Raw genomic sequence first — 25,579 nt, forward strand, 5'->3', positions numbered from 1 at the left:
GGGAGCAGGGGCGCGAGGCTCGGGAAGGGGGGGAGCAGGGACGCGAGGTTCGGGAAGGGGGGTGCAGGGGCGCAACGCTTGGGAAGGGGGGTGCAGGGCCGCGAGGCTTGGGAAGCCTCAGGAAGGCTCAGGAAGTCCAGAGAGCTGTGGGCCAGGGGCTTCACAGACCCCTGGGGGGTGGGGATGCTGGCTGAAGGGGGTCTGGTAGGGGACCCAGGAGCCAGGCCCTCTTCTTGTCCAAGAGTGAGCCCAGCCCTGCCTTCGGTGGGCCTGGGTGACCCAGGGCTCAGGAGCCCTAGTGAGTGAGGCCCAGCGGGGATCCCTGCTGCTGAATCCTTGCTGTGAGTCACTGGGCTGCTCCTCACCTCGCCCACCTGCCTGCAGGGCGCCAAGTTAAAGCAGGGAAGCAGGGCAGAGAGGCAGGTGGCTGCGGACAGCCTAGGACTCTGCCCTCAAAGCCCCGGGCACCCAGCTCTCCAGAGCAGATGTGCGCCAGGGGCCACAGGTCGTCGGGCCCCCACAGAGCACAGCGGCCACGTTTGCTGTGGAGGGGATCTGGGTGAGCCCGATCTGGGTGAGCCCGCATGTGCCCTCGGCAGCGTCCAGTGCAGGCACTCTCCCCAAACCCAGGCGTGAGCACCCAGGACAGCAAAGGGGACCGATCAAGGCAATGCCAGGAAGAAGCAGTAGTGGCAGAGGAAGGAGAGGCCCTCAGCCCAGGGAGCTGGTGTAGTAGTAACCACAGAACGTTCTAGTCGGTCATAAAGACCTGAAGGGAGATGCAGATAAGGTGTTCGTGGTGGAAATTTGGCAAGTGCAGAAATCTAAGTGCCCAGTTGGTGTTCGTTTTTATGATGATGCATTTCTTCCAGATGTTCCCCCAAGCTTGTTAATTTTACATCTCACTGTTGTTCTTTCTATAGATTTGTATATATGCGCTCTGAAAGCATAAGCATTTCCTGATATTTTTTAAAAGCCCTATGATATTCCCTCATCAGGCTGCATCATAGTTCGATAACTGGCCTGTCCCCCAGTGTGGGCACCTAACCTCCATTACAAAGCCTTCCCACATCTTCCCACAGGTGCTCTCCCCCTATAACTAATCTTCCTGGAGGAAACTGAGGTTCAGAGAGGCTAAGAAACTTGCTTGAGGTCACACAGCGTGTGCCTGTGCCTCCCCAGTCTTTCATCCCCACTGGGTGGCTCTTTGCTGCCCCCGTCTGGCTACCAGCATCTATAACATTGATCCTGCCTCTCCCACTTTACGCTCACAATTAATCCTTTGGGTTTATTTCTACAACAAAAATATATGGAAGAGACACCTGGCTGCCTCAGTCAGAAGAGGATGCAACTCTTGATCTCAGGGTTGTGAGTTTGAGTCCTACATTGGGCGTAGAGATTGCTTGAGAAAAAACCCATACACACATACACACATGCACATACAAATATACCAAGCAAGATCTGGAAAAACAAAATAGACAAAAAAATATCTATCCTTGTGGAGCTTTTTTTCCTAACAAGGGAGACAGGTAAATAAGGACAAATAGCAACATATTTGATAGTGACAAGTGTCACGGAGACATACAACACAGGACTGTCAGAAGGACAATTTTAAACAAGCCGTCAGGAGTTAAGGCCTGAAAGAAATGAGAGTAGAAGTCCCAGTGGAAGCATCTGAGGGAGGAGTCAGCCAGTGCAAAGGCCCTGAGGCCCTGGACATACTCTGAAAGTAGGGCTGACAAGATTGCTGATACAGTGAGCATGGGGTGTGAGCACAAGAATTTGTTTGTCCTGAGCAGCTAGAGGGCAAGAGGGGTCAGGGTCTGAGTGTCAGGCAAGTGTGACATCCACGTGGCTGGGTTGGACAGGCAGATCTACAAACCAGAGAGGATCTTGCTGGAGATATGCAGGTGGGAGCCATTTTGCCTGTAATGTAATCATGAAACCAGATCACAGCAGGGAGACTGTGGGCAACTGGAAGGGGTCAAAAGGGGAGCTCTGGCCCTCCCACACGTAGGGGTTGGAGAGATGAGGAGAGACAGGTGGCCAGAAGCCAAGTGAGGAACTTGGAGAGTGACCGCCTGGGCCAGATGCCGCATGCAACGTCGAGTATGGGAGACCTGAGACTAGGCCGTGGGGAAGCAACCCCCAGATGTCAAGGGCAGTGCAGTTAAGAGCAGTTCCGGGGAGGGGACCTGAGTGGAGTAGCAGCTGGGGGGTGGGGGGCAAGAGAGCAGAGAAATGGGTGGCGCCGGGGACAGATGACCCTTGAGGGCCAGAAGAGAGATGGGGCGGATCTGCTGGAGTGGGGTTTAGAGGTAGGAATAGTCACAGCATGATTTTAAGAGAAGTGAATGAAAGGGGGGAGGAGGAGAGAAGAGCGAGGGACACACCTACCCCCAAACAGGATGGGGAAGAGGGGGGCTGAGAGCTTGTGCGGGAGCCCCTGCCGACTCCTCCCAGGGGGACAGGGAGGTGATGGGGGCTGGGGCTCTGGGTCCCCGTGGGGAGGAAAGACTGGTGGAGTCAGGTTCTAGAGGCAAGGGCTAGCTGGGAAGGGATGGTCACGTCCATCCTGATGTGGGCAGCGTGGAGGGGCCGCCACTGTGGGTGACCAGGAGGTTTAGACGCGGCCTGAGGAAGGATGGCAGATCGAGGGTTGGGAAGGCATGTCTGCATGTGGGTTGATCCCCAGGAAATAGGACGGGAGCAGAGTGTGGGTGTCCTCCACTCTGGACGCCATCCGTGAGTTCAGCGCCACCTGCAGGCAAACACCAGCCTTCCCGCCTTGGAGTCCTAGTCCCTCGCCTCAAGGCTACTCCACCTGGAGCCAGGGAAGGCCTTCCTGGAGGGCTGACGGTCCCCAGGTGGACAAAGGAGCCGGAATTCCGGATCGAGGGGGTGGCACCCGCAGAGGCAGAGAGCTGGGAGGTGCCTGTGTCTGACGTCTGCTGGGCGCCCGCACGTGCAGTTTACAAGCCTGCCAGGCAGATGCTGTTGTCATTCCCATTTCGCAGCTGAGCACACTGAGGCTGCGAGAGGCAGCCTGGGTGAGCACGGGGCCGGAGTCGGTCCCAGGCCTGTGCCCTTCTGGAGCCTGCGCAGGGGTTTGGGGCAGTGGGAGGAGGGTAAAAGACTGAAGCCAGAATTATAAAAGGCCTGGACCCAAACTTTGCTGGTGACCCAAGCTTTATCTTGTAGCATCGGAGGCCTTTCGGGTTTTGTTTTTGTTTTTGTTTTTGTTTTCAGTGAAATGATAGGATCCGAGGTGCATTGTCTTACAGTTACCATGGTAACCACGCTTCCACCCACCAGGGGTGGATTGGAGAAGGCAAACCAGGAGCACCTGAGCCAGGGAGGGTTGCGGAGGCTGACCCCAGGGGGCTGGCTGCTGGACCCAGAGAGGGGTGATGCTGGGATCTAGAGGTGGCAGCCATGTGGGAGGGAGGACAGGTGGAAAGTTCCAGAAGGGCGATGATGATGATGATGATGATGACGATGATGATGATGATGATGGAGGTACCTATGCCTGAGGCTGGGTCTTTGGGCCCGTGAGACATTCAGGCGCAAATGGGCGCTTGGTGGGACCCGATAGGTGCTTTAGAGCCGGCTGGCGATGGGGCCGGGCACGATCTGTATGAGGGAGGCAGTTAGCAGAGAGGGCCCATGGGGCGTACTGACTTCTAAAGGGCCTCGAAGGAAGAGAGCCTGTGAAGAGAGGGAGGTGGAGCCCAGGGAAAAGAGGCGGAGGAATTTGCTGGTAGGAAGAGCTGAGAGCAGGGTCCTTCTGGGCAACACCAGAGAGGTCAAGAAAATAACATTCTAGAACTTTTCTCGAATAGCAGTGTCAAAAAAAAAAATTGTTGGGTAGTGAGTTCCCTGTCACTGGAGGCATTTGAGTGGCAGTTGAGCAGCCACTCAGCAGAGAGACTACTTCCCACGGGTGTGCTGCTGGGGAGGGCAGACTGGCTTTCCCAGCTGGACCTGCCTGGGCGTGAGCTGCTCCTGCCAGCCTGGAGAAAGGGAAGTCCTGGCATTTAGACCCTGGAAGGGCGCAGAGGGCCCTCCTCACCCACCTCCACTCCACGCTTCCTGGGGCCTCCCAGCTCCCGGGCTCCCCCAGAGCCCCACTCCGGTGTTTGGAAACCACACGGTAACCCCTAGCCGGGTACAAAACCGGCCCCCGGCCCCTGGCTCCCTCCTGGGTGAGCACCCCGGTTCCCTGAGGACCCAGGCCCGCGCCCTCCTCTGGTTCTCCCCCGACCCCAGCTCCAGGGAACTCTCCCATGAGCAGCCAGGGGCTGAGAAGCAGGTGTGCCCCCCACCCAGTGCCCACCCCCAGAGCAGGGGCTCTGGGTCCCGGTGACAGAGCAGAGCTGCCGAGCTCTGCTGTGACTCCAGCAAGTCAGCTTTGCCTGCCTGGGCCTCAGCTTCTCTACTTGTGAAGCGGGAAGGTGCCACACCAGGGCCCTCCGGGACAGGGATGGGAGTCGTGTGCGGCAGGTGACGAGGCAGAGAGGCCGGCCAAGCGGAGCGGGGAGGGCCTCGAGGGCTGGCTTTGCAGTGTGGCCTCAACCCTGCAGACCCAGCCTTGGCAGGCTCTCCCACTGAGGTCCCTGGGGCGGGTGCCAGAGCACCCCTGGGGGCAGAGCCGAAGTTCGGGGCAGGGGGGCAGCTTTATCTCAGAAGTCCCTGAGACTGCACCCTAAATTCTCCACTGAAAATTAGTGGGATTTTGTTTTGTTTTGTTTTGTTTTCGAGAAGGAGAGAGAGAAAGAGCATGAGCAGGGGAGGGATAGAGAGAGAAGGGAACGGAGAATCCCAAGCAGGCTGTCAGCCCAGAGCCTGACGAGGGGCTCAAACCTACAAACCCTCAGATCGTGACCTGAGCCGAAATCAAGAATCAGACGCTTCACTGACTGAGCCACCCAGGCGCCCCTCAAAATTAGTTTTAAATTAAGGAACTGTGTTCGGTAAGATTCTGCTGAGGAAAATAATCGCGCTTCACCCGCTTTGCTTCCCCAGCACGGCCTGAGGCCCTGTTTGAGAAGCTCGGCAGTGGGTGTGGGGCCTCTCAAGCAGAGGGCTGAGGTCCTGTTGGCAGGGGGTGGCAGGGGGGACCGGGCAGGGAATGGCATTGCTTCTCATTGTCCCCACCCCTCCAGGGCCCCTGCTAGGTCTCTCTGTGGGGTCTCCTGTCACTCAGCAGGTGCTGTGTGGATGGCTTCCTGGATGAGGGGGGCCTGGATGCCAGCAGGGGTTGATCTCAGCACAGGATGGGGGGGAAGGAGACTAGTAAGCAGGGGCAGTGACAAGTCCCCTTCTGGGCCCTCAGGAAGGTTCCACCCCTTCTGAGCTGCATGATCTTGGACAAGTTAACTTCCAGTCTCTGGACCTCCAGGTCACACAGAGAAGGGACACCAGCTCCAGCTCCGAGGGTCATTTCCTCTGGCCCCGCCCCCTCCCCACCCTTCCAATGCTGTCAGCTCTTAAGAGCTCAAAATAAAACCATCCTTTCTCGAGTTTCTAAAGATATCACGTCTCCAGCGCCAGCCACATGTTTCTCCACTTAATTATCTCTGCTTTTCTTTGTTAATTAGGCTCCAGTAACGATCTCCCTTCTGCTTTCCCTGGAAGCTCTGGCATCTGCGGGGCGGGGCGCGGGGGGGCCCCTGCGGGCAGATGCGTGGCTGCGGGCCCAGCCGTGGCACCCTGCCTCCTTTCTTCCAGGCAGGGCCACATGGTGGGCGGCTGAACGCGGTCACCTCTGGAGGCCTGCGGGCACCCAGCTGGGTCCCTGCAGCACCATCCTGCCCCTGGCTTGGCTAGTGGTCCCCGCCGAGCCCTGCCAGTTAGCGAGGGGGACCCCACGGTTCCCAGAGGTCCTTAGACTTAGGGATCGACAGAAGGGAGCAGTGGGGGTGGTGCTTTGGACCCTTCTGCAGCATTCCAGAGAACCACACTGAAACCAGTTTCGTGGCTGGGACCACCTGAGCTCACAGGAACAACCAGCACCTTTATTTGGGCTGGAAGCACATGGGCTCGAAGGATCAACGGGCACCACAAGCGAACAGAAGTTTCTCGCTGGCTGATAAATGCATCTTTGAGCCACGAGAGTGGGGGCGAGGCACTAAGCTCCCCGCGTATGGTTGACTGGGTGGGCTCCATCTTTCCAACCTCCTGGGGAGGGGTCCGGTGACAAGAGGCCTCCTGGTGGGAGGTGGGGGTAGGGGACATGCAGCCCTAACCTTCTGAAGACCCCAGGCACGGGGGACCACGACAGTCCCCTTTGGGAGCCCAGATGTATTACTTTGTCCGTGAACGGTTCCAGGGTGTCTGTGGGCTGGTGCTAGGCTTTTGAGCAACACCAAGTAAAAAAAAAAAAAAAAAAAGCCCTGCCTCATGGAGCTGACCTTCTGGTGTGGATGCAGAGAATAACGCACAAAATGTAAAGTACATTCGATGCTTGCTCAGGAGAAGCAGGGAAGCAGATGGGAGAGGTGGTGTTTATTTTTAGGGGGTTATGACATGAGCGAGGTGGTGGTCAGGGAGGGCCTTTGAGTAATACTCAGAGCAGGCTGTCATGGGCCAGGGGCCTAGGGAAGAGCAGCGCAGGCAGAGAGGAAAATTGCAAAGGCCCTGGGGTCACCTGCCAGGGTGCCGGAGGAATAAGGTAGGAGATGAGGGTGGAAGTGGGGAGAGGCGGCAGATGATGAGAGGCTGGATGAGAACATCGACTTCTGCTCAGTTCACTGTGAGCCAGTTCACTGGGGCCTGCTCTCTGAGCAGGGGAGAGACAGAATCCAATTTAGGACTGAACTGAGTCCCTCTGGCTGCTGGGTGAGGACAGACAGGCTGGAAGCAGGAAGAGACAGAGGGAGGTGGAAGTCACAACCCAGGGGTGGCGCCCCTGGTGGGAGTGGTGAGGACAGTGGGAAGTCAGCCGCTCCAGGCCTAGTTGGTAGCTAAAGCCAACAGAATTTGCTGGAGTCCTGTTTGACCTCAGAAGTAGCCAAGAGGGGACGGGTGCAGAAGGAGTCGGCAGGGGTGGGGAGGGGTGCGGGGGTGGAGTATCAGGCACTTGGTTTGTGCCGTGTTGAGTCTGGGGTGTCATCCAGTAGCATTTGGATGCACTGGATCCAAAAGGAGCAGTTGAACTTGAAGTATCAGCTGGGGAGTCACAAGCTTGCTGCCAGTATTTAAAGCCCTACAACAGAATAACATCATCAGGAGGGAGGCGAGTCACAGGGCTGTGGCCCTTGGTGCCCTTCAGTCGTCCTTTGTGGGTCAGTGAGATAAGGAGTTTGGCCAGACTAAGGGGAACCAGGAGGGGGTGGCAGCCCCGGAGCGGGGTGGAAAACCCCGTTTCTCCCCAGGGCAGAACCTTCTCCCCTTGTGGCCATGAAGACTCCACAGGGCCCAGAGATGAGGTCAGGGCCTGAGCAGTGATGGCTCCCCAGTGGCCCCCTCTGGAGGACTATAGGAGGCTCGGAGCTGTCAGCGCACAGCCCAACGAGGGGCTCGAACTCAGTAAGTGAGATCATGACCTGAGCTGAAACCAAGAGTCGCCTGGCCGCTTAACCGACTGAGCCACCCAGGCGTCCGCCCCCACCCCCCGACCCCCAAAGGAGTCTTAAAGGGCTCAGGTCAGGTATCAGCAGGCTCTGAGGGCAGAACTCTGCCTCCTCTTTCCCAGCTTCTAGAAACCGCCCGCATTCCTCAGCTTGTGGCCCCTCCTGCAGCTTCAGGGCCCCTCTTGGCCCAGCTCCTGCCTTTGACCTTCCTACCTCCTTATAAGGTCTCTTGTGCTTACGAATAATGCAGGATACCCTCCCCACCTCAAGAGCTTTACCTCAATCACAGCAGCCAGTGTCTCCTGCCACATAAAGGAACAGAGTCACGGGCTCTGGGGGCCAGGGACGTGGACAGCCTGGGGCCGCTGTTCAGCCTGCTGTGGGGTTAGAGGCAGCCCAGGTTTGAGCAAGCAGGTGGAAGGCGGGGGCCTGAAGCCCCGAGAGGAGGGACGGCTGCGAGGCTGTTTGGGGGTGTGCAGAGTTGGAGGTGCTCCAGGCAGCAGGTGGAAACATGGGTGTGGGGGTTGCAGGTGCAGCAATGCAGAGAAAGGACGGCAGTGTGGACAGTGTACAAGGACCCGCTCTCCCCGCTCCCCACCCCCCGACGTTTAGAAACCAGGTTCTAAGAAGGAGTCAGCATGATCATAAGCCTAGCGTTTGGACACAGAAGTCTGGGTAAATCCCAGCGCCCACGCACTTGCCATGTCCCCCGGGCCAACTTGCTTCCTCTCTGTGCCTCAGTTTCTGCATCTGTAAAATGGATGTACTCACAGAGGGTTGTTGGAAGGCTTAAGCGAACGAATCCATGCAAAGCTCTAAGGAACAGTACCCGGCACGCAAGAGCCTGAGTTCTCTAGCAAGTCTTTACTGAGTATCTGTGGTTTGGGGCATAATCGTAGGCACTGGGGTTTCAATCACAAGCAGACCTATGAAAACAGACTCCGCCAACAGGGAGCGAGCGGCCTCATGTCTGGCTGTAGATTGGGCTGCTGTTGTATCAGCCTCGGAGTGTGTCCTCGAAATCGGCCCCCCGCCCCCGGGTGTTTCTCTGAGCCCCTGCCTGTGCCTCAACTGCCCAAATCTGCCTTTCCCAGGAGGAAAGAGCCTCTTGTCCTGCTCATTAGGCACTAAGGCGTGCATGGCCTTCCGGGCCTGGCTGGGCGTGGCCACAGTTCAGCCTGGGGTGTGGCTGGCCTTGGGTCAGCGCTGTCCCCGCCCCGTCGGTGCGGCTGGGAAGTCAGAGGAAGGTACAGGAGAGAAGGATGTGACTTCCCTCCGCAGGGGCCCAATGGCCCCAGGATTGCCTGTCCTGATGAACCCCCGTGAGAAAACTCGGTTCTCTCTCTGCTAAGCCTGGCTGATAGGTTCAAGCCGTAGACCTGCAGGAGGGCATCTTTTTTTACTTGAATTAATTTATTATTTTTTTTTTACATTTTTAATGTTTTGTTTTAATTTATTTCTGAGAGAGAGACAGTGTGAGCAGGGGAGGGGCAGAGAGAGAGGGAGACACAGAATCTGAAGCAGGCTCCAGGCTCTGAGCTAACTGTCAGCACAGAGTCCGACGTGGGGCTCCATCCCACGAACCGTGAGATCATGACCTGAGCTGAAATCCAGAGTCAGACACCCAACCGCCTGAGCCACCTAGGCGCCCCCCACGTACCTTCGTCAAAACTAAGAAATTCACATTGATCTGTACAGTACAATTAACTAAACTGTAAGCTTTATATTTAGATTTCATGAGTTTCTCCACTGTTTCTTATGTCCCCGAATCCAGTTTAGGATACGACATTGCACATAGCACTCATTTGTTTGCATTTTCATTCGTGTTCCTGCTGATGTGTCTACTTGTTAATAAATACTACAGTGAACCTCATGAGCCCACCACCAGCCAAGGATTCGAACAGCACCAGTAACATGCCCCCCCTGCCCCCTCATCCTGCCTTCCTCTCTCCCCAGAACAAATACAGCCGTCCCCCCTTATCCGCGATTTCATTTTCCACATTTGGGCCACCCGCGGTCAGCTGTGGTCCAGAAACAGAGGACTGTCCTGATAGATCGTCAGATGGTCTATAGTAGCCCCACGCCACATCATAGTGCCTCCATCACTCATCTCACCTCCTCTTCCTGCAGAGGCATTTTATCATCTCACATCCTCGCAGGAAGGGGGAGTACAGTGCCCTAAAATAGGGTGAGAGAGCACATTCACACGACTTTTGTTGAGTATATTGTTGCAGTTCTATTTTATCATTATTGTTCACCTCTTACTGTGCCTCATTTATAAATTAAACTTTATCGGGGTGCCTGGGTCGCTCAGTCGGTTAAGCATCTGACTTCTGCTCAGATCATGATCTCGCAGTTCATGAGTTCGAGCCCCGCATCGGGCTCTGTGCTGACAGCCAGCTCAGAGCCTGCAGCCTACTTTGAATTCTGTGACTCCCTCTCTCTGTGTCCCTCCCCTGCTCACACTCTGTCTTCAGAAGTAAATAAATGGTAAATAATTAATTAATTAAACTGTATAATAGGTATGTGTGTATAGGGAAGAACCTCTCAAGTATACAAGGTTCAGTACTATCCACGGTTTCAGGCAGGCACTGGGGGGCCTGGAAAGTAACCCCCAAGGATCGGGCGGGGGGAACGACTGTATACAGTCACGCCTTATTTTATTGCACTTTGCAGAAACTGCACATTTTGCACATTGACGGTTTGGGGCAGCCCCATGTCAGGCAAGTTCGTCAGCACCCTCCTTCCAATGGCATTTGCTCACATTGTGTCTCTGTGTCACATTTTGGTCATTCATGTGGTATTTCAGACGTTTTCTTTATTACCTTTGCTGTGGTGATCTGTCATCAGTGGTGATGGCTTGCTGGAAGCTCAGAGGATGGTTAGTGGTTTTTAGCAGTAAAGTCTTTGAGGCACCTGGCTGGTTCCGTTGGTGGAGTGTGCAGCTCTTGATCTTGGAGTTGTGAGTTCAAGCCCCATGTTGGGTGTGGGGATTCCTTAAAAAAAAAAAAAAAGCTCTTTTTGCCCATGAATCCTGTCCCTGTGCTTTCCTGTCCCTGTGCTTTAGTAAAACCTCCTTTTTTGCACTGAAGGAAAAAAAGGGGACTATAAAACAGTAAAGTATTTTTTAAACTAATTTAAAAAATCTTTTTAATGTTTATTTTTGAGAGAGGGAGAGGGTGAGCAGGGGACGGGCAGANCTCAAGGCACCTGAGTGACTCAGTTAAGTGTCCGACTTCAGCTCAGGTTGTGGTCACATGGCTTATGGTTTCAAGCCCTGAGTCAGGCTTTGCTAACAGCTCAGAGCCTGGAGCCTGCTCCAGATACCGTGTCTCCCTCTCTCTCTGTCCCTCCCCTGCTCACGCTCTGTCACTCTCTCAAAAATAAATAAACATAAAAAAATTCTTTGAAATAAAAAAAATTAAAAAGCAGGCTCCACGCCATCCATGCAAAATCCAACACAGGGTTCAAACCCACGAACCATGAGATCGTGACCTGAGCTGAAGTCAGACACTAAGCCGACTGAGCCACCCAGGCGCTCCTAAAATATTTTTTAATTAAGGCGTGTCCATTGGTTTTTTTAGAGCTAATGCTATTATTGCACACTTCATAGACTACGGTATAGTGTAAACATAAGGTTTGTATGCACTAGGAAACCAAACGTTCGTTTGACTTGTTTGATTGCAGTAGTCTGGAACAGAACCCACAGTATCTCCGGGGTGTGCCTGTGTTTGTCGTTCTCTTGTTATTTCCTCTAAAGTTTCAAAAATGCGTGGAAAAAAAGAGAAAGAATAGTGTAATGAGTGTATTATAATAGTATATCCTTTCTCTGGATTCAGTATTTCTTAACATTTTGCCATGTTTCCTTCCCTTCCTTCCTCCCTCTTCTCCCCCGAGACCCTGCCCCAATTATGTCTGTCTCTGTTTCTTTCTCCACTCGAAAAGAGTTGCAGACATCTTGACTCGTTTGTGCCTAAATACAGCACATGCCTCCCACATCTCAGAATGTTCTTTTACACATCCACGGTGCTGTTACAACACTTGGAAGTGTAATAACTCCCTATCATTTACTATACACTCCGTATTCAAATTCCCCAAAAATATCTTTTGTGGCTCTTCTTCCTCATGATACAGTTATTGCTCACAAGTCGACTTTTTTCATTTTTTTTAATGTTTTATTTATTTCTGAGAGAGAGAGAGAGAGAGACAGCGTGAGCAGGGGAAGGTCAGAGAGAGAGGGAGATACAGAATCTGAAACAGGATCCAGGCTCTGAACTGTCAGCACAGAGCCTGACGCGTGGCTCGAACCCACGAACCGTGAGATCATAACCTGAGCCGAAGTCAGGTGCCCAACTGACTGAGCCACCCAAGCGCCCCACAAGTCGATTTTTTAAATAGTTTTTTTAAATATTTGTTTTTGAGAGAGACACAGAGTGCAAGTGGAGAAGGGGTGGAGAGAGAGAGAGAGAGAGAGACAGACACGCCCACGCGCACACACACACAGAATCTGAAGTAGGCTCCAGGCTCTGAGCTGTCAGCACAGAGCCTAACGCGGGGCTTGAACTCACAAACTATAAATAAGATCATGACTTGAGCCAGAATCGGATGTTTAACCGACGGAGCCACCCAGGTGCCCCCCACAAAGTGACTTCATAGATGGCTTCCTTGCATGCAACATTTGCCTAAACCAAAATTGTTTCATCTCGCTTGCTTTTCGCTTTTATAAGCGAGGCATGTTCTCATGTATCAAGTCTGGACTTGCTCTTTTCACTTGACCTTATGTAACAGAACCCTGAAATGTGAGGCTGTGCTCCTTTGTTTTCACTGCTCCGTGGGAGTCCGTCGGGTGCCTGCACCACGATGGATTCACCTGCTCTGCTCTCCTAGGCCACCTGGGCTGCTTCCGTGGTTTTCCTGTGAAGACGAGTGCCATTGGCGCCCTTGAACCTGTTTCCTTTCACACGGGGAAACAATTCCTCTTGCGTGTGTGAGATCAGGAGCCTGACCCCACCCCCCATCCCGGCGGATGGGGGACGTGCGAGGCACCGGCCAAGGTGCCCCCCCTCCCCCCACTCCCGTGGCCAAGGTGCCCTCTGTTCTCTGGAGTCGGCCTGGGATCGCCCAGCCCAGAGCCCGGGCCTGGCAGAAAGGAGGGTCCCGCAGAAGAGCTAGGAGGAGGGAAGGGGAAATCGTTCTCCCTTGCTCCCCACCTCCTGTCTGCCCCCCCTTGCTGCGGGCCCCTCCTCATTGCCCTCTTGGGATCAGGATTGACTGTTTACAGTCACTAGTCTGGGCCTCGGACCACAAACTAGTAGAGAGAGGACACAGCCGTTTAAGTGTTCTTGCACTTTGCCCCGAGCCGACTGCTTTAGAGTTGTGTACAGAGCCTGGCTGTGATTTAATAAGCTTGGCTGCTTTCTTCCCTCAGGCAAAATTCAGTTAATCCTCCGGCTAACAGACGGCAGATTAGAAAGACCAGATGAGAGCTCCTGGGGCAGACGGGAGGGAGGGAGAGGAGGCCAGTAAGCTCTGGAATGAGCCGGAAGAGGGGGCAGAAATGCCCCCAGGGGACGCTCTGCTGCTGGGCTGGTGCATTAGCACTTTCTGGCCTGACAGACCCCCAAGGGGACCCCGCCTCCTCCCTGCCCCGCCCCCACCGGCTTGCCCCTGATGGGTACAGCCAAGCCAGGGGACTTAAGAAAATAAACATCCATTATCTGGGAAAACCACTTATGTAAAGTTTAATTCCCTGAGACTGCAGGATAATTGAAACATTGATCTGTTGGGGTGCCTGGGGGGCTCAGTCGGTTGGGCGTCCAACTTCAGCTCAGGTCATGATCTCAGGGCTTGTGAGTTCAAGGCCTGCATCAGGCTCTGTGCTGGCAGCTCAGAGCCTGTAGCTGCTTCGGATTCTGTGTGTCCCTCTCTCTCGCTCTGCCCCTTACCCACTCATGCTCTGTGTGTCTCTCTCTCTTAAGAATAAATAAAACATTTTAAAAAATTAGAAAGAAAGAAACATTGATCTACTAGTAATGTCAGCCACAACCTGACTCTGATGGTGCGAGGCCTTAAACGTTTTTATATGTGATACCGCTGGACCCTCCGGGCAGGCAGGGATGCCCATCTGAGCTATGTGGAAATAGGTGCAGAGAGGTTGAGTGACTTTCCAAACACATCACATTAGGGGTAGAATCAAGATTGCCTTGGGGCGCATGGGTGGCTCGGTCGGTTAAGCGTCAGACTTCGGCTCAGGTCATGATCTCGAGGTTCGTGGGTTGGAGCCCCATGTTGGGTTGTGTGCTGACAGCTCAGAGCCTGGAGCCTGTTTCAGATTCTGTATCTCCCTCTCTCTGCCCCTCCCCCACACACGCTCTGTCTCAAAGACAAAAAAAATAAAATAAAAAGATTGGTTCACAGTCTGCTGAGGCAGGGACACCCCGCCCCCCACCACCATCACCAGCCTGGGGACCCTCTTCCTCCCTGCTGCATACAGGCATAATCAGGTATATATTTTTAAATGTTTGTTTATTTACTTATGTGTTTGGGGGGAGGGAGACAAAGAAGGAGAGAATTGCAAGCATGCTCTGCACTGTCAGCACAGAGCCCGATGCAGGGCCCTTTACTCATGAACCGGGATGCTCAACCGACGGAGCCACCCAGGCGCCCCCTCAAGCAGGTACATTGAGCGCACACACTCCACCTGTGACATCTCCAACTGGAGAACTTTCTGGAATTATTTGCAGCCATCGGTGTCTTTGATAGCCAGCCTGGGCTTGGGGGAGCTCAGGCAGGTCCCCATAGCATAGCTCTGCTGGCTCAGGCTTCCGAACAGTAAAACCAGCCCGCGGGCCGTGCCGGGCCCGGGCATCGTGCCCCTACTTCATTCTCAGGGCAGCTCCACACGGTTTCCCCTGTTGTGGTAGCGACACAAGAAATCCAGATGTTCAGAGAATTGTTCAAGGTCACGAGCTAATAGTACCAAAGGCAGGATTTGAACCCAAGCAGTCGGGTGTCAGTCAACAGTCTGAACTCCCGGACCTCTGGGTTTCTGGCCCTGGTGACTGTGTTCTCCGCCCCACCCTGTGTTCTCTGAGGCAGTTTCCTGGTCTTTGTTCTGTCCACAAGCAGACCAGACTGGGAGTGACAGGTCCCTGCTCCCACGGCAGCTCTTGGGGAAGTCCCTGGTGACCCGCCGCGCCCTCTCCAGATGGTGAGCATATGCCCGGGGTGGCAGGAGCCTGGCTGTCAGGAAGCGATCTCGGGACCTACCCGAGGCCTACCCGGAGAGCTACTGGGCTGGTCCGCTGGGCCAAGCAGGCCAGCAGGGAGCATGGCTTCCCCGCCCCTCACCCCCACCCCCAGGGCTGGAGCAGGGGCGTCTCCTCCTGTGGTTCACCTTGGCAGCCCCCTCCCATTCCTCTGAGCACCCAGAAGGGCAGGAACGCCCTCCCTTGTTTCATTCAAATTTGTATCCTTTAAGAAAAATGGAACTCCCTTCCACCAAATTAAATGAAAACAAGTATTTTTTTGTTGTAGGCTCCACGCCCAGGGTGGGGCTTGAACTCACAACCCTGAGATCAAGACCTGAGCGGAGATCAAGAGTCAGAAGCTCAACTGACTAAGCCATCCAGATAACCCCCCAAAAATATATTTTTAAAAAACAAAACAAAACAAAAAAACCAAAGGTGCCTGGGTGGCTCAGTCAGTTAAGCACCAGACTTCGGCTCAGGTCATCATCTCTCAGTTTGAGAGTTCAAGCCCCGCGTCGGGCCCTGTGCTGTCCGCATGGAGCCTGCTTCAGATCCCCTGTCTCCCTCTCCCTGCTCCCCCCAAAATTGAAAATAAAATATTTAAAGCAATAAATTAATATAATTTGTAATTAATAATATATTAATAATAAATTGTAATGAAAATAATAAGAACAAAGAGGTGGGAGAAGCCAAGGGGCACCCTTGCTGAGGCCTGGCGCCAAGCTGAGAATTGGGCCTGGGGGTGTGCACACAGGATGTGGTTGTTACACGGCAGAAGTGGGGTCCCACCATGTCCAGAGGCATCCGGGACACTTCCCAGTGCCACCAGCGCCCCCCAGACGGCCCAGGTCTCACTGCCCTGTCATTTCACTGGCCCCACCATTTCCGGTTTCTGCCCAGGACCCGAGTGTGCCTCCTCTTGGCTAACCCCTGGTGTCGCTCTTCCCTGTTAGCCGCAGCCTGGTTTGGGGGTGCTCTCCCCGCCAAGCACTCATGTGCACTAAGCACTCACAAGAAGCCTAGAGCCCCAGCACACACATGAGGCTGCAGCCCAAGCGGCCTTGGGAGGTGCGGTGGTCACCACCTCTGTGAAGCCCTCCCTGATTCTCAGCGGGGTTAGGATTTCCCCGTGTGGTCCCACAAGCCCTGCACCAATAGTGATCAAGGCCAGTGGGTCACCGAGCTTCCTTTACCATCCCTGCCTGGGACCAGGGCTGTTTTCTGTAGGCTGCTAGATGCCCAGGGGCAGCCCCACACCCAGACGGGATGGTGCTTGTGAAATATTTGTCCAAGACAAATACTCGTCGAGACTGAGCAGAAACACCGAGAGGGGACAGCACATGACCCCGACATGCCAGGGTTGCCAGAAGTCCAGGTTTGTGGCTTCAGGTTCTGTGCCCTTCCGGGAGATGGCGTGGCCTCTGTCAGGGTAAGGGCCATGTGAGGCTCAGGCCTGTCCTGTGTGTGTCTCTCTCCACCCACGTAGCCATTGGAGACTTGAGGCCGAGGCAGGGTAGGTGAGACACCTGTATGCACCAGAGATGGCCACAGCCACAGGACCCCAGCTTACTGGGCTCGTCTTTGAGGTGCCCTGCGCTCCCTTTCAATCCAGCCAGCTGTGTCTGCCCTGCCCCCGGCCCCAGATGGGATTGTGAGCTGATAAGACGGGAGATTTAGAGGAAACACCCTAACGGTCAACCCTTCTTTCTGCAGAGAGGGAAACAGATTTCAGGGAACCCAGGGCTCTTGGTCAGACAGATGGACTATTGCTGGCCCTTAGAAGCTGTGCGGCCTTGGGAAGTTACTTAACCTGTCTGAGCCTCTGTGTCCTTAGCTGTGGCGAGGGGTGGCTGTGATCATGTCCAGGCAGGCTGCCAGCAGAGTGTCGAACACCCATCCTTCCCTGTCCTGTGCAGAATCCTGGCCACCACAGGAATCCCCAGTGGCCAGGGGACAGATGGGAAGCACCTGCAGCCTCCCTGCAGGCTGTGGGTGGCCCTTGGGCCCAGGACTCGGCCAGGTTGTCCACTCAGGACCTGGAGAAGGATCAGGTCGATTCTTGCCAGTGTGGGGTCCTGAAGACCATCTAGAAGAGCCATGTTGGGGAATGTGGGAGGAAGGAGGCTCTAAGTGGGGCTGGGTTCGGTCTTGGTGTGACAGATGGGGCCATCGCTCCTGGAGATGGGGACACAGGAGGGGGACGTTCTCTGGGGGGCTGACTACTGCAGCGTGTCAGGGGCACCCGGGGGGCCAGTTAGTTGTGGCTAGAGAGACGTGTGCGGGAACTCCAGGATATGGCAGGTCTAGTTCCAGAGTCAGGAGCGTGGCCATGACCGTGGCCATGACGGCCACCACACAAGGCACAGCTGGCAATCGGGAGGCCCCTGAGAAGAAGGGGCATCAAGCAGTGCCAGGCCATGTGGGCGCCCCGCCCCCCCCAGGCCAGGGTGGGGAGCGGAGGGCGGGGGGTGCAGAGCCAGGTGCACACCAGCTGCAGGTGCTGGGTTGGCCTCCTAAGTGGAACATTGTTCTGTGAAATTTTCCAGATGAAAACAGGAGTTGTTTTCCTCCATGAGCCCATTTTGTCTGCTCTGCCCCACATTTCCCGGGCCCTGGCGCGCGCGCGCGCGCGCACACACGCACACACACGCACACACACACACACACACACACACCAGCCCGAGAGACTCTGGAGCACCCTGTCTGGAAACTCTAGCCCCGCCCCGGCCTCGGGGCACAAGCTGGCAGGCTGCTCTGCCCCAGGACCTTTCCAGCCCACCCACACCCTTCCTCTCCCCCACTCCTCACGGCCCTCTGCGCAGCCCAGGCCCTGTCTCTGGGCTCATCTGACCCGCTGCTCCTTTAGACCAAGGACAGGGGCGATGGGAGCCGAGAGTCCAACAGCAGGTGCCCAAGAAGGGCTGCCCTGGGCCCTGGGTAGGGGGAGTGTGTGCCCCCATGCTCCCACATCGTGCCTGTCTCCCTCCAAGCCTTGGACTCAGGATCTGTTGGGCCTCCCTGGACTTGCAGACAGGGGTCGGGGGCAGTGAGTACCCCAACTCCCACCCTGTGCCTCTTGTCGCATTTGTGGGTGGGGCTGTGAGTGTGTACCACCCCCACTAGGCTTTGAGTTCCTCCAGGGAGGTTCACTGCCTCCCCATGCCTGACGCGACCACAGGAAGCTGTTCACTGAGGGTGGGGTGGATGGATATATAGGCAATGAGGCCAGGAACAGGCTGCCTCATACTGAACTCGGTGGGCGGGGCCTGGCTCGAGAGCCCCAGCAGGTGAGGGTCTGGGATGCCACACAGGAGCCCATCCAGGGCCCACCCGTGCCGCCCTTCACAGCCCCATGTCTTCCTCTTGTAGATGAAGATGACGCCAACAGACTAGGGGAGAAGGTGATCCTCCGTGAGCAGGTGAAGGAGCTCTTCAATGAGAAATACGGTCAGTGCGTCGGGAGCAGGGCCCGCGGGGGTAGGGGTCTGTGGGGCCCCCCTTCCCTGGCAGCCCCTCCTCCCTATACAGCCAGCCTGGCCCCCTGCACATGGCCACCGAGAGCTGATCCCTCCAAGAGAGAGAGGAGAGAGAGGGAGAGAATAAGTGAGCTCGAGCATGAGCAGGGGAGGAGCAGAGAGAGGGAAAGAGAGAGGATCCCAAGCAGGCTCCACGCTGTCTGCGCAGAGCCCGACACCGGGCTCCCACTCACTGACCATGAGATCATGACATGAGCCAAAATCAAGAGTCGGCCACTCTACCGACTGAACCACCCAGACGCCCCGAAACTACATTTTATTGTCAGCACCCGGTATTGGACTTTTAGTTTTGTGCTAGGATTAAAAAACAAAGAAACAAGTATGTGTATCGATGTTTAAAGGATTAAAAAAACAAAGAAACAAGTTGTGTATCAATGTTTAAACTCTCTAGCACAGTGGCATCCAGCCCCCTCCCTAGAGGGCTCAGCCCCTAAAAGGGGATACCTCCCCCTTGCGCTGACCTGCCCTGTCTTCTAGGTGAGGCCCTGGGCCTGAACCGGCCTGTGCTGGTCCCTTACAAACTGATCCGGGACAGCCCCGATGCCGTCGAGGTCACAGGCCTGCCCGACGACATCCCTTTCCGGAACCCCAACACGTACGACATCCACCGGCTGGAGAAGATCCTCAAGGCCCGGGAGCATGTCCGCATGGTCATCATCAACCAGCTGCAGTGAGTGCTCCCGGCAGCCAGGCCACAGCCATGGGAGAAGGGCCTCCTGGGATCCGGTGGGGAAACCCCCCAAGCAGGCCCGGCCAGGAGCCCACAGACAGACAGACAGACAGACAGACAGACAGACAGGTGCTTCTCACCTGCACAGAATCCAGGAGACGGGCTCTCATCTTCTTTTTTCCTTTTATTTTTATTTTATTTTTTTAATGTTTTATTTATTTCTAGGAGAGAGAGAGAGAGACAGCGTGAGCAGGGGAGAGTCAGAGAGAGAAGGAGTCACAGACTGAAACAGGCTCCAGGCTCTGAGCTGGCAGTCAGCACAGAGCCCGACGCGGGGCTCGAACCCACGAACCGCGAGATCATGACCCAAGCGAAAGTCGGACACTTAACCGACTAAGCCACCCAGGCGCCCCTTCTTTTTTCCTTTTAAATTTATTTATTTATTTTGAGAGAGAGAAAGAGGGAGAGAAGAGTCCCAAACAGGCGCTGTGCAGACAGCACAGAGCCCAGTGTGGGACTCGATTTGCATGGAATCGTGATCTGAGCCAAAACCAGGAGTCAGATGCTTAACCGACTGAGCCACCCGGGTGCCCCAACACCCTCATCTTAAAGATGAGGAAACTGAGGGGCACCCAGGTGGCTCAGTCGGTTGAGCGTCTGACTTCGGCTCAGGTCATGATCTCGCAGTTTGTGGGATCGATCCCCACATCGGGCTCTGTGCTGACAGCTAGCTCAGAGCNATAAGCAACAGATGTTTACTTCTTACAGTTCTGGAGGCTGGGAAGTCCAGGATCAAGGTGGTAGCAGATTCAGGGTCTGGTGAGGACCTACTTCCTAGTTTCTAGGTAACCGTCTTCTCCCTGTGCCCTCACACGTGTCCTCACATGCTGGAAGAGGGGAAGGGAGCTCTCTGGGGCCTGTTTTATTAAGGCACCAACCCCATTCCTGAGGGCTTCCCCCTCGTGACCTCAGTGCTCCCAAAGACCCTGCCTTCTAATGCCATCACACTGGGGATTTGGGTCCCACATAAGAATTTAGGGGGACAGGGGCACAGACCACCAGGTGTCCCAATTCCAACCCTTTCCTGTGGAAACACAGCCTCCGCATTCACAACCGTTCATTTATTTTTAAAACTTAAATTTGATTTTTTCTGACTATACCGTTAATTTTTACCCATTTCAGTTATTTAGAAAACATGGTTATTTAGTACTCCCATCATCCGGAGATAACTACTGTCCGTATTTTACCATAGGTCCTTATAGTTGTTTTTAGTTTTGATTTGTTAAAATTTTGTTCAATGTTTATAATTTATTTTTGAGAGAGACAGTGTGAGCAGAGGAGGGGCAAAGTGAAAGGAAGACACAGAATCCAAAGCAGGCTCTGGGCTCCGAGCTGTCAGCACAGAGCCTGACGTGGGGCTTGAGCCCACGAACCGTGAGATCATGACCTGAGCTGAAGTCAGACGCTTAACTGACTGAGCCACCCAGACGCCCCACACTTTTTTAATTCTTGAAAAAAAAAAAAAAGAAAAAATAATAGCGCTAAAAATAAAATAACCAACCAAGAAGCTAAAAACTAAGAGATATAAAAACAAATACCATGACGAATACTCACTTCTATTAATCTAGGCGCACGTTCCCGATCCCTTGCTCAGGCAACGCCCTCGGTGTCTAGACAAGGACTCCAGGCTCTGAGGGGCGACTGGCCTGGCAGGACCCTGCCCTGGGGGGCACTCGTCATCTTCATCTGGGTCTCACTTGCCTGGCTCTCCAGCGGTGGCAGCGGCATCTCATGAGAGAGGTCGCCCGCCTTCAGGGAGCAGCTGGGAAGGACGAGGGGAAAGGTCATTTCTAACTGCCACCTCGTTTCTTTTGTTTTCAGGCCTTTTGCAGAAATCTGCAATGACGCCAAGGTGCCAGGTAAGGCGGAGGCCAATGGAGCCACCTCTCTGCCTCTCGGGGACCGGAGTCTGTGGGCAGATCTGGTCCAGGTGGCCTGCAGCGGGTGGCTGGCCATGTAGAGAGCATGTTGTGCTCCCTGCCCAGTATGTCCCCAGGGGCCCTTGCCACAGCATGGCTGAGCGTGTCAGATCAGCTGGAGACCAGGAGGGCAGGCTGGGCCCGGGAGGAGAGGGTGTCACATGGGATCACGGAAGCCACCTGGGGAGGAGAGGGCCGATGAGTGTGACCAGCAGGGAGAGCCACTGTCTCCTAGAACCCTGGGGTTCACAGGAAGCTGGGAGACAGTCTGGTATGAGGGTTCTGCTTGACAAGACGCACCAAAGGACTGGGGACCAGGTCCCCCTGGGGGACTGGGAGGCGTGCCGCTGATTTAGAAGCACCGATCTAGTCCCAGCCACATTGTGCAGCTGGGAAACTGAGGCCCAGAGAGGGAAGGGGGCTTGGCAGGGCCACATGGGGAGTTGGTGGCCACCGCGAGCCTGGTGCCGGGACAATCCATCTGACCGCAGGCCCCGGCCAGGGCTCAGAGGGAACACTGATGGGCCCCCATCCTGGCCCCCATTCGAGGTGGGTCCAGGTCCCCTTGGAACTCCACGGCCTAGGGTGGCACAGCCCCACCAGAAGCCCCCTCTATCCTGTGCCGATCACAGGGGCCAGGCGTGACCCTAGATTCGCGGGCAAGGAGGTGATGGGCTTGGGAACTGTCCCTAGGTTGAAAGCAGAGATGCAGATGATCCTTCAGAGGCCTCAGGAGGAGACTTTGGGACAGATGCTCAGAGGATGGGAGCCATGACCTGCGTCTGCCCTCCCCCCCCCCACCTTGGCCCTCTTTACCATCTTACAGTGACGCTGGGTTGGCCACCGCCCTGGGCCAGCACATCTGCCTTCATTTTCTGCTGGACTCTCCAAAATCCTTTTTCTCCCATCCATTCCCAGGGTTCTTTCTGCCCCTAGAGTCTTCTGTTCCCCTGGTGTCTATTTATGCAATGTCACAGGCCCCCAGGCTCTGGTATTTCTTCACCAGTTGCACGAACAGCCCCCTTGTAGGCCCAGCTTGCTCTCATGCTGTGTTATTATGACCCTTCTGGTTTCTACTCAGTGACCTGGCCACTCGGGCAAGCACCAAACCCTACTGTGTAGCACACAGGTGCGCATCCGTGTTCGAGGTCTCAAGAGATTCGTATCAATTTAATTCAGCAGCACAACACCTGCCGAGTCTTGCTTTGTGTCAGGCTGGGTACTGGGCTCTTGCAGACACGTAATCTCCTGGGAGTCTCAGGCCACATTGTTTTTTCCCCATTTGGCCCGGAGAGGTCAGTCAGTTTGCCCAGCGTCCCACAGCTAGTAATGGCAGTGATGGAATTTGAATTTAGGACTTCTGACGGTAAGCCAGAGTCTCTTTCCACGGGGTCACTGCCTGTCCACCCGTGGTACTTGTGACCTGTCACGTGGCACGGCGTTATCAGGTCAGGGCCCTCACCCGCCCACAGTTAACAGTACCAACATGATACCTGTTCTCGGTTGCCAAGGATTTCTGGAGGCCCAGGCATGCCAGCCACGGGAAGCTCCCAGCAACCCTCCAGGATCTTTCAGTTCACTGGCAAGGCAGTGAAGGCCCAAGGTCACGGAGTGACTTTCTCCAGGGCCCGAGGCAGGAGTTGTGGGGACACCAGACCCACCAGGCTGGATGGTCTGGGAACAGGAGAAAGAGGGCCTGGGCCTGAACCCAGCCCGCCAGGAGCCCCACCTGGGGGGGTGAGGGGGGGTGAGGCTCTTGTGTTGGCAAAGGCAGGCAGGTGAGCCCCCGGCTATGGGGCCTGGTTAAGGAAGGAGGCAGGAGAGAGGGGCCTTGGCCGCGGGGACGGGGCTTGTCTGGGGGCTCTGGAGCCTTGAACGCCGAGAGGGTGACTTGAAACATGAAAACAAAGGCCGTCTCCCGAGGGGCCAGGGGCCAAAGCCGAGACAGAGCAGCCCCACAGCATCCGGTGTCAGCAGCCTTTTCTCCCACCAGCCAAAGACAGCAGCGTTCCCAAGCGCAAGAGAAAGCGGGTCTCGGAAGGGAACTCCTTCTCCTCCTCCTCCTCCTCTTCCTCCTCCTCGTCCTCGAACCCAGAGTCCGTGGCATCTACCAACCAGATCTCACTCGTGGTAAAGTTGCACAGATCCGGACCTGCCCACCCTGCTCTTTGGCCTCCGCCCCGCGTTGGGGCAGGGCCGTCTACTCTGGGACGTGGGTTTGGGGCACAGGGAAGCGCTGGGTCTGAGTGGGGCTCCGCAGCCTCGGGGTGGCAGATGTGTCTGCCAGGTCTGCCCACGAGATAGTCCGACCACGTCACTGGCTGCTCACACATCCTCCCCCTCCTCCGCAGGAAGTCACACCCCCACTGGGCAGGTGCAAGGCCCGGGGAAGGGGTGGGGGCCTCCCCTGGACGGGGCCAGAGCGGACCTAGTAGATGCTAGGTTAATCTCTGTGCTCACAGCGCATGCTCGGGCCTCACCACAGCCCCATGAGGTTGTAAGTGTTAGCCACAGCGCGTGGAGGAGGAAAACAAGGGGCAGGGGCTGATTGACTGTGGCCTCACTGCGGTCAGCCTCATTAGGGACACACACACTCGAGAGTTCTTTCAGACTTCAAAACACTAGCTTGGAAATCCTGAGTCCAACAGGGAGAATATTGGAACGCGTTTGAAAATGACTTGGAAATTTCTTTATCCTTGGACTGTGCTTCCCTCTTTTTTTTTTAAGTTTCATTTTGAGAGCCCAAAGAGGGAAAGGACGAAGGCAGGAGGGGGCTGCTGGAGAGCGAGAATCCCAAGCAGGCTCTGCACTGAACAGCGCAGAGCCTGACACGAGACTCAAACCCACAAAACTGAGATCATGACCTGAGCCCGAAACCAAGACTCAGACGCTTAACCGTCTGAGCCCCTCAGGTGCCCCAACTGTGCCTCCCTTTAAACCTGGAAAACCCCGAAGTTCAGGCTGCAGGCTGTACCTTTCTCTTCACCTAGGGGTACCTCCGGAAGGTCACCAGCTCTTCCCACCTCTAAGATGTAGGACTGGCTCTTTGGCATAAGGCCTGGAGGGGGCTGAGTTTATGGGGGTGACCATGTGCTCCGAGCAAACCCTCAGTTCCCGTTGGTAAGATGAATAGCCTCTGGCCCCTGGGTGGGAGTGAGTCAGAAGGCCCCAGCCCGGGCTCCATGGCCGCTGGTGAATTACATGACCTTGGACGGGTCTCAGCAGCTGTCTGGACCATCAAGCTGTCTCCAAATGAATAGCATCTGAGGAAGCCCTTCAGAAAGCAGAGCTAAATGGTCTGGTGTTCTTTCTGGGTCACCTGGAGTCCTAACCCCAGGCCATTTGTCCCCCTTTCTCTAGCAATGGCCGATGTACATGGTGGACTATGCCGGCCTGAACGTGCAGCTTCCGGGACCTCTGAATTACTAGACCTCAGTGCTGAATCAGGACCTCACTCAGAAAGACTAAAGGAAATGTAATTTATGTACAAAGTGTATATTCGGATATGTATCGATGCCTTTTAGTTTTTCCAATGATTTTTACACTATATTCCTGCCACCAAGGCCTTTTTTAAAAAGTAAAAAAAAAAAAAAAAAAGCACTGCCNGAATTACGGCTGCAGCTGTCGCTGAGGGGAGGTCAGGAAACCAGGCTCAGACAGCATGCCAAGGTCCCCCTTCTTTTGCCAAAGCAGAGGTGGTGGCCCTAAGCACCAGGCCCTGGCGGCTAGGGACACATTTCACTCATTTCTGTGCTCCTGGGACCGGGTGACCTCCGGATGAGGGTTGTGGGAGGCAAAGTGCCAGACTGACTCCCTGGCCTGGGAGTGCGGGGCCGGGGGTGGGGGGGCACAGAGTGGCAAGGGGCTGCCGTGGCTCCAGGAGGAGGTGAAGTCCGAAGTGTGAAGTAGGATCAAGCCGGACTCTCCGTGGCTGCAGAGAAGGCACCTGGGCAAAGGGGCTCTGGGTTGGACTTGGAGGGCTGCGGTGGACTTCTGATGGCCCTCAGGGCGTCTGAGCAGCCAGCAGCCGAGGGGTGTGTCACAGCTGTCTCTGAAAGGCCACTTTGGTGGCAGGTGGGACTGTGAAGGAAGGGGTAAGATTGGAGGCAGAAGGTGGGGGCCGGGGGGCGTCGCAAGGGCCTGGGCCGGGGGGGGCGCTGATGGGAAAGGCAGGGTGCCCTGGGAGCACCAAGGCAGGGCGGCCTTCTCTGACTCTGAGTCAAGAATCATCCTTGATGCTGAGAGCGCGGCTGCGGTTGGCAAAGCAGAGCGGGACTTGCGGTGCAGGACCGTGTTCTGGGAGAGCCCCCTGTGCCAACGGCACAAGCAAGACCTTGGGTGTTCCAGGAACAACGTGTGGCTGGAGGTGAAACCAGGCATTCCTGGGGACACTCCCCAAGCGGGGCCCTGCACATGGAGGCAGGCCGAAGGGGTGAGTGGAGCAGAGCTGTGCACCCTGGGGCCGGCCTGCATCCCTTTTCCCACTGGAGGTGTGGAAGGTCCTGGGGCTCTGGCCCAGGCTGCTTGGAGGGAGGGGGGAGCCACGGGTTGGGGGGGGGAGAAGCCGGGA

At 55.6% G+C, this 25,579-nt stretch overlaps 1 protein-coding gene across 4 annotated transcripts in view; it reads left to right on the plus strand.

Annotated features, from left to right (window-relative positions):
• GTF2IRD1 (GTF2I repeat domain containing 1) overlaps positions 1 to 24,586 on the plus strand; it is a 104,973-nt gene extending 80,387 nt beyond the window's left edge. For 3 of the 4 annotated variants that reach the window (XM_077777845.1, XM_077777846.1, XM_077777847.1), the window contains 4 exons: positions 18,194 to 18,271; positions 18,838 to 19,030; positions 20,912 to 20,949; positions 23,003 to 24,451. In XM_077777845.1, coding sequence (XP_077633971.1) covers positions 18,194 to 18,271; positions 18,838 to 19,030; positions 20,912 to 20,949; positions 23,003 to 23,313 — 620 coding nt within the window. In that variant the 3' untranslated portion in view covers positions 23,314 to 24,451. Of the gene's footprint in view, positions 1 to 18,193; positions 18,272 to 18,837; positions 19,031 to 20,911; positions 20,950 to 23,002 lie in introns of all 4 variants that reach the window. The other variant, XM_077777848.1, reaches the window with a different exon arrangement.
• The last annotated feature ends 993 nt before the right edge of the window (positions 24,587 to 25,579 follow it).

This window comes from Crocuta crocuta, unplaced genomic scaffold, assembly GCF_008692635.1.
Source record: "Crocuta crocuta isolate KB4526 unplaced genomic scaffold, BGI_CrCroc_1.0 scaffold217, whole genome shotgun sequence".
Lineage (NCBI taxonomy): Eukaryota > Metazoa > Chordata > Mammalia > Carnivora > Hyaenidae > Crocuta > Crocuta crocuta.